Here is an 8,096-nt window from a genome sequence, read left to right on the forward strand (position 1 = left end):
ATGGCCATGGCTAGTCATTTTGCTGGGATGTGTTGTTATTGTTGTTGTTGTTGTTGTTTTTGTTTGTTTGTTTGTTTTTGAGTCAAGTGTTTGTGTAGCCCTAGCTCTGTAGGCTGGCCTCACTCATAGAGATCCTCCTGCCTCTACCTCCTGAGTGCAGGGACTATATTTTAAGAAACCTATGTCTTACCTATTAGAATATTTCTAATTTAAGTGATACAGGCTTAGCAGCTGTATTCTACCTGCTCTGTGTGAAAAGGTGGTTTTATTATTATTAATGCCACGCACGCTGGTAGTCATGATCGCGAGTCACCAAGTTTGTGAAGACCTTCTATTTCAAATACTGTGCTCTATGGTAAGATCACACAGTCCGATTTCCATGCTATAGAAAAGTATCTTGATGATCACATTATGTCAACACGAGATAACATCATACATCTGAAAAGAGGAATGTAGAATGACTTGCAAGCCCTATCTTGTTTGGACAAGTCAATCTAAACAGCACTGACTTGGAAGTCAGGAGATACGGATTTTACTGATCAATAAGCAGGCATATTTTGTTAAACAAATCACTGGAGCCTGTATTTTTCTCAGCTCTAAAGTCAGGTGGAACTTCTACATTCTTCTGGTTTCTGCGGCAAATTATGATAAATGCTTGGAGCTGTACAAATAAACTAACTTTAGAAATAAATGCTAACTTACACTGCCTTCCTAATTTATTCTCACAGAGACTAAGACAAATACGTGTTTAATTCTTCAGTAGGAAGTCAGGAGACAGATAGATAAAAATGTAAACTACTTCATAGGAAATGTTTAAAGAAAAAAACCACCCCAACAAAACAAACCCAACCCTCACCCTCATGGTGCTGGTCTTGGCTCTGGGCCATTGGCCTTGGAAATGGATTATCAGATGGACTGAGTGGAGACAACAAAAGCATTGCTTCTGGTGTGGGTTTCACAGACTCCAGGGCTGAACACCACCGACGCCCTTATCCCCAAGCAGAGGTGACGAGCGTGCTGGAGCGGGATGTGGTGTTTGCCACTTTGTGGTCTACCTCTTTGCTTCTTAAAAACTTAGGCAGTATCTCTACAGTAGAACGAGGGCTTTCTCACGGCACAGTTGGTACTCCGTCGGTGGCATTCCCCCTACCACCCCTTTTAAGTCTCTCCAAGCTAAAGTAGCAGGGATGGCCCCCCTTCTTCTCCCAGACCTGTCAGGAAGTGGGTGTCCACAAGGCTTCACACAGAGCTCATAATGTCACTTTAGTTTTAAACACGGATTTCACATGTGTTTTTGTTTGTGTTTGTGGATTTTTTTTCCTTTTGTTGGTGGTTTTTTTTTGTTTGTTTGTTGTTTTGTTTGTTTTTTTGGGGTGAAGCATTTGGTTAGCAAGCTTCTGCTTTACTGAGCTTGTGCTCTGTTGTTTTTCTCCATAGGCTATGTGGTTCTGGTTTTCTAGAACCACTATGTAGACCAGGTTGGCCTCGAACTCACAGAGATCTACCTGCCTCTTCATTCTGAGTACCGGGATTAAAGGTGTATGCCACTATGGCCCAACGGAGCCTGTGCCTTCTTATCTTTCTCTCTATTTTATCCTTCTCTAGACACACCCTGCCCCCAATTCATCACTATAACCAGTTGGCATGAGCATATTAATCTTTAACGAATTAGCATTTCGAATACTTATTGAATCCGAAGCAAGAGAATAGCTTCTGCTTCCCCAAGCTTCCCACTCCACCTTTCACCTCAGCACGAACAAGCTTTTGGAAATGACCATAAAATCGGAACCACAGGCAGACTTGGCACGATGCTAAGCCACGGCCCCACTGTGAATCACTCTTTCTGCAGCTGCCCGTCTCTGTCCCTAGTACCACAGCTGCCTATGTCTCCCGGGGAAACCTGAATAGGCAGACACAAGCAAGCTTTGCAGACTAGGTAACCGCAAATCTGGGGCTACATTAAAGCGTGGGGCTCTACGCCAACGGCCGCCTTGTCAGCTCTGCCCTAAAGCATTGCCAGCCCTTCATAAAGCGCTCACCTGGTTCAAGAAAATTCCAGTTGGAAAAGGTCACAGCCTGCTTCGCCCCCCCAGCCACGGCCCAACTGTACTCTCCTCGGGAGTCGGCGTCTCTCAGGCCAGTCCAGAAGTACTTCTGAAGGGACTTGTCGTAGTTCTTCATCATGTCATTCAAGTACTCCTGCTCAAACCTACAAAGGGTTTTGAAATAAGAAGCCATCCCCCCCACCCCCCTCGCCCCCGCGCTCTTTTCTCAGGGCACTCTTTAGGCAAAGTCAGTTACAGGTTTTCTCCCGCATGTGTACCGACGGTCACACCTGCTAGTGATGGTCAGGTTGCAGTTCGTCCCGAAAGGAACCTCTTTCTCATAAATCTTGTAACAGGTTTCTCCGTGTCTCTTCCAGCCCTAAGTCAGAGGAGGAACGCCATCACACGGTTTGAGACTTAATGATATCCCCTGTCCCCGGCCTCTGACAAAATCATCTGACCCCGAGGAAGCAGAGGACACGACTGTCCTCACCTGGGAAGGACGGAGCTTGGTTGCACCGGTCACCTCTACATGACTGAGATGTGACGTGGGGTTCTTGGCCCCATCTCCCTGACTCACTCTACTGCAACTATTGGTTGAATCAGTTCTCAGGGACAGCGCTGCCGCTGGAGGAACTCTAACTCTCTCAACATCGAGGAAGGTAGTCATATTTACATATTTATAGGAATTTGTGAACAGGTAAGCCTTTTCTTTCCCGAAGAATATCAGCGTGTCATGACTCTCCTCTTTCCCAATTTTGCTTAAATGTATGAACAGAAACCAGTACTTTCCCTTTCCAAGCTCCAATTGTGTACGCTTCAGATGTCCTCTTTAAGGACAGAGGGATAATTCCACTTCGGGAACTCACAGAGGTATTTCTTTGCCTACCTCATTCGGCGGACACAGCTCATCAGACGGTGCCTCCTTAGTTATTTCTCCCTTTTTCTTGCATACGTATCTGAGTTCTTTTTCACAGGACTGGACTTTCCACTGACCTAACTTTTAAGGATGAAAAATAAATTCTTATCGAACAAATTATTTGCCAAAACATTTTAGAATTAATTCACGGTAACTATGGGGGGTTGTGGTAGGGAGAGATAGTGTCTGAGCCTGCCAGCTCCACGACACTGTGCACAAAGCCCCTCTTCTTATAAGCTTAAGAAGGGCATGTAGACAAGAAGTTGAAGAGAGAAGAACTTCCTCCTCCCCATCCCCCAACCCCTGAAGCTGCCAGCATTCTAGTTGTTTCCCTGTGACCTGTCTGAAGTTTGTTCAGAGGTTAAAATCCTTGGGAGACATCAACTGAAATCTGGTCACATGTCCTCATGTACGTAAGGATGACAAGAGCTACTGCTCAAGAAGGGAAGGGTCAAGGGTTTCTTATAACTCTACTCCAGTCTAGACATCAAAATTGTCTCTTTCAAATATGCCACATAAACCTGATTTTGCTTAATTGGCTAAGCGGCATTGCTTCTCGAAACTAAATGTCGGTGGCCTTGACCGAGACCAGGGTCACTTTTGAATTCAGGCAGGCTGTGTGGCTAGGCCTTCTCTTCATTCCTCACTTTGGATGACGCGTTGAACCATCTTGGCTTTTAAAGTAGGGCACCAAGTGTGACACTTCTAAGAACGTCTTTGCAATCGGGCACTTCTAAATACGCACGCAGTTTGACACTTCCATTTAAAGTCTCCCTAGATTTCTAGGCGACAGTCACCCTGATTACCAGGAGAGACAGCTGCCTGTCGGAACTCGATGCAAACAAAACGAAAAGAGGTGTTTAAGTCCTTCTGTGCAAGATGCAACCTATTTAAGGCTCCCAGCCAGAGCATGCTTGGTGAGTGTTAAGCAAGCCACATCTCAGGAAGAGTTGATTTTCTGAACACATCTAACCCAATAAAACTTTAAAAATTAAAATATTGGAAAGCCTTTAAACATTTTTTTTAATTTAAAACTGAACTACTGAAAAGCATTTTCCAGTTAGCCTCAAATCATGACTTATTGAAAACTTAGTCAGACCATGAGAAGATGGAGTCTTTCAGGCTGAGCCCTGGCTACCTGCCAAACGTCAATCATAAGAGCAGGAAGGCTGACCGAGTCTTGGACCCTTGAGGAAAGCAGGTCACTTGACCCAGGAGTTCTAAAGAGTCCACGCTTCTTTTCCAGACTGGAGTGGGTGCTTAGACATCCAGTGGACTGCTTACTCAGCGATCACCACCTATCGGGATGCCAATCTACAGGACCTGACCTTTTCCTTCTCAGCTTGCACAGATCCCGTTCCTAGCACAATGTTAATATTATTAGGAGCGCTAACAAAAAGGACTGTAAATAAACCCCGGGAGGCGTCCTACCTTTCCTAAATAGGAAACACAGTTGGGAGTCTTATTGTAGGGGACGTTTGGCTCATTCTCATTCCAGTACGTTAGAGTAACTTCCGTCCCGTCCGACCACTGGAACAAAGTGGGGCTGTTTGTATTCCTCAGGCCTGTCCAGATCTCTTCTTTGACATCTAAAAGAAAAGCATTTTCTTTGTTTGGCTTTGCCCTGTTGTATGTTGCAATATGTATGTTGCTGATGTGGTTTCGGGGGGCTTCTTGGTACCCCTTAGTCGCCTACTAAGGGTGTTGATGAGCAGGCGGGGGGCGGTCTCCAGGCCTACAATGTTCCTCTTACTGCACCCAGTGCACCCAGGGGGAAAAATGCTCTAGGATCTGCCAGCTGGGGGTCCCTTGAAACTGATGTGTCCCTCGAAACTGCTGCACACAAACTCTGCTCTATGGGTATTAGTGAAACTCTATAAACACAGTCCTAGATACTCTAAGTAGAACTGTTTCTTGTCCACTGTTGCTCCGAAATGACCTCGGTCTTCACATGGACAGCAATGACAGACACATAACAGGTACCCCTGCCGCCTGCTTCTAGGAAGATGGCAGAGTCTAGGATGTCTTTGTTTGTCATAGTTCCCAATGGTCGAAAGAGGGATAGGATCATCAAGTAAGTTTTTAGAAGAACTTAAAAAGGATGCAGCACAATTACGGGCAGAGGGAGAGTTTCTGATTTAGTGGCGCTGGACAGGGGCAACTATTTAAACCGTAATGCAGAGAAATGAAGCTGAAACAGAAGGGTTACCTCAGTTCCTCATGTTTCCTAACTACCTTCCATTCAAAGATTTATTTATTTACTTTATGAGTACTTTATGCCTTCACCAGAAGAAGGCATCAGATCCCATTACATGGCTGCGAGCCACCATGTGATTGCTGGGAATTGAACTCAGGATCTCTGGAAGAGCAGTCAGTGCTCTTAACCGCTGAGCCATCTCTCCAGCCCCCTAACTACCTCTCAAGAGCTCAAAAGCCATGTGGTAGCTACAGCACTGGATAAGGCGGGGTCTGGGACAAGTCCACTTCCTGAAATGCCCCTGCATGTGCCCTTCCTGCTGGGCAGGCTGAAAGCCTGGCACTCCCACCGTGGTTGAAAGCAGGGAGACTTGAAATGCTTTAAACACCTGAAACAAGAGGTTTAAAACAAACTCACCCCCACTGTGGAGTTTTGTGACGACCAACTCCACATCTGCTAAGGAGTGAATGCTGGTGAGGTCTGCACCCAAGGCTTTGCATTTCAAACGCGCTGCGTCCCAGGAACCACTTTCGTTTGCCAGCAGATAGCAGAACCCTTTATTAGGCAGCCAGCCCCCGTCACAGCGGGTATCTGAGTCCGTCCAATCATCTGGGGGTGGAGAGAGTAGTGGTTTATATTCCAGTAAAGACAGATCCATTCTGAACCAAAGACCCTGCCAATGTTTCTTTCTTGGGTCACAAGCTTCAGGAAAACTGGGAGACCTGACGTCAGCTATCAGAGTGACGTGCATTTTACCCCGTGCTTACTATATCTGGCACTGTGAGAACTCCTGAGGAGATTCAGGTATGAAACGTCCTTATTCTGAGACACATTATGGAATGTGGCTGGGCCAGACTAAGGGGCATAAACACAGTCGGGGAAGGGAATGACTTTAGTCGTCCTAAGTGGAAGACAGGTATGGAGTAGGCCAGAGGCTGACAACCTTTTCCTGGTCTGAGATTTGGAAGGTCACCCCCACCCATGTCGCTGAGACCGGTAAAATGCAAGCCTTCTTTTCTCGTGTGGCCAGCTTAATAAGTGGATGCACATTAACACCTACTGTTGAATAAAGGGCAGGTAGAGATTTAAGGGGCAGGATGTGGCATTAGTACATCCTCAAGGGACGGCAGCAAAGGCTGGGGGGAGGACGGAATGGCTTCTTTAGACACTTTCATCCGCTCTGAAGGACCAGGGAGTCTCAGGCCATAACAAAGTGCATTAGGGAAGTCTAACCTTTCAGAGGCAAAGGGCTATTACTCTCGTTAGCAAAACTAGAAAGCGGTTTTGCTGTTCCACATATCCAGATCCTCCTGGAACATTTAATTATCTATTTTTTTTTTTAACAAGCAAACACAGTCATCTTAAAAAAGTGGAGTTTTTTTTCTTCTTTTTTCTTTTTTTACAAGAAAATAACTCAATTAACTTAGGCGCTAAATGACATTCATTATTGCTATGGGATATTTCAATTATGGAAAGAAACAGAGAGAAAAACCACATGTAAATGAACTCAAGCAATCATTCACACACTGTAGCCTCTATCTCCACAGAAACATATTTTCACAACGTTAAAATGATAGGTAGGCATAACATTTTGTTCTGCTCTTTGAATTTTCCTGCCGGCACAGTTATAATAGGCACACGTTATGGAAACACCGCAATTTATTTAATAATGGTGACTTCAAGATATTTATTTATGCTACCGTCAGTTCTTGTACGTTCTCCCCTGTGTGGCCTCTCCATTATGTTTTCTGTCATATGGGCTATATTTGGTTACTTGGAAGATAAATGTTCATTTCTTCCTGTTATTGTAAGACACTTCCCTACCTTATTCCATGTAACTCTTTTTAAAATTGCTCTATATTCCTCTCTGGGTAAGAACTCAGTGCTGGGGAGATGGCTCGATGGGTAAGAGCCCTTGCTCTGCAAGTACAGGGGCCTAAGAATCTGAGTTCCAATCCCTAACACATTTGTAAAATTCTGGGCATGGATATGTAGACATGTAGCACTGGAGACAGAAAAACGTGGACCGAGTGTGTGTGTGTGTGTGTGTGTGTGTATCCACAAGACAACCTCCGGTGTCATCCTCAGGAAAGTTATCAGCCTCCTTTGAGGAAGTGAGATAGAGTCTTACATTAACCCAAAGCTTATCAATTAAGGTAGACTATCTGGCCGGTCAACCCTAAGGATTCTCCTGCCCTGCCCACCCCTCACCTCCAGCCTTGGGATGACAAACATAGTATTTTAGCATGGATTCTGGGGATAAAAACAAGACCCCCCCCCACTCCACACACACACACTAACCAACCATTGGCCGTATCCAGTGAAGGAAAGGAAAGTAGGTATCTGCATGCATTTACAGAGTTCACAAAACTCTGGCCGTATTTGTGCACACGAGGAAGGGAAGGGCACACCTGGGCGCTCCGCCGTGTTGTTCAATGGCTTCTTGCAGATGTACGGCTGCGGAGATTCGCAGGAAACACTTTGCCACAGCCCGGACTCTGTGTCCATTCTTGCACAGCTCGACCCACCGATCACAGGTGCAATGGGCGTGCCTTAAAAAGACAGATTTTCCCGGAGGTCGGAGGAGGTTAGGGCCAGAGTGGACTTAAAGTTATCCAAGTTCATAATTGTCTGTCGTTATGGAGGCTCATGGTACAGTTGAAACTTTCAACTAAGGTGGAAAGTTACAGGCTGCAGTGAGCCACGGCACCTCATCTGTCCTTCTCCTGGATCACGAGATGGAGGGAGAACATCCGCGGAAAAACAAACCCGTTATCCGCTCTAGACCTGCTTCCACCACACACATCTGTGGCCAGAGCCCCTTAGTGCACATTAAACTTACCCTACGGTAAATATTTACAACCAGACAGAAATACTAATGTGCGGCTCTGCCTTGGAGACCGTAAATATTCTTTCAAGGACTGGGACTGTAGCT

At 45.6% G+C, this 8,096-nt stretch overlaps 1 protein-coding gene across 1 annotated transcript in view; it reads right to left on the bottom strand.

Moving 5' to 3' along the window:
- LOC116901440 (CD302 antigen) overlaps positions 1 to 8,096 on the bottom strand; it is a 127,773-nt gene that overhangs the window by 94,250 nt on the left and 25,427 nt on the right. Inside the window, exons 6-11 of the mRNA XM_032903368.1 lie at positions 7,573 to 7,713; positions 5,579 to 5,770; positions 4,396 to 4,553; positions 2,935 to 3,045; positions 2,336 to 2,424; positions 2,040 to 2,209 (exon numbers count right to left, since the gene is read on the bottom strand). Of these exons, the coding sequence (XP_032759259.1) occupies positions 2,040 to 2,209; positions 2,336 to 2,424; positions 2,935 to 3,045; positions 4,396 to 4,553; positions 5,579 to 5,770; positions 7,573 to 7,713 (861 nt within the window). The remainder of the gene's footprint in view (positions 1 to 2,039; positions 2,210 to 2,335; positions 2,425 to 2,934; positions 3,046 to 4,395; positions 4,554 to 5,578; positions 5,771 to 7,572; positions 7,714 to 8,096) is intronic.

This window comes from Rattus rattus, chromosome 5, assembly GCF_011064425.1.
Source record: "Rattus rattus isolate New Zealand chromosome 5, Rrattus_CSIRO_v1, whole genome shotgun sequence".
In the NCBI taxonomy this organism is placed as follows: Eukaryota; Metazoa; Chordata; class Mammalia; order Rodentia; family Muridae; genus Rattus; species Rattus rattus.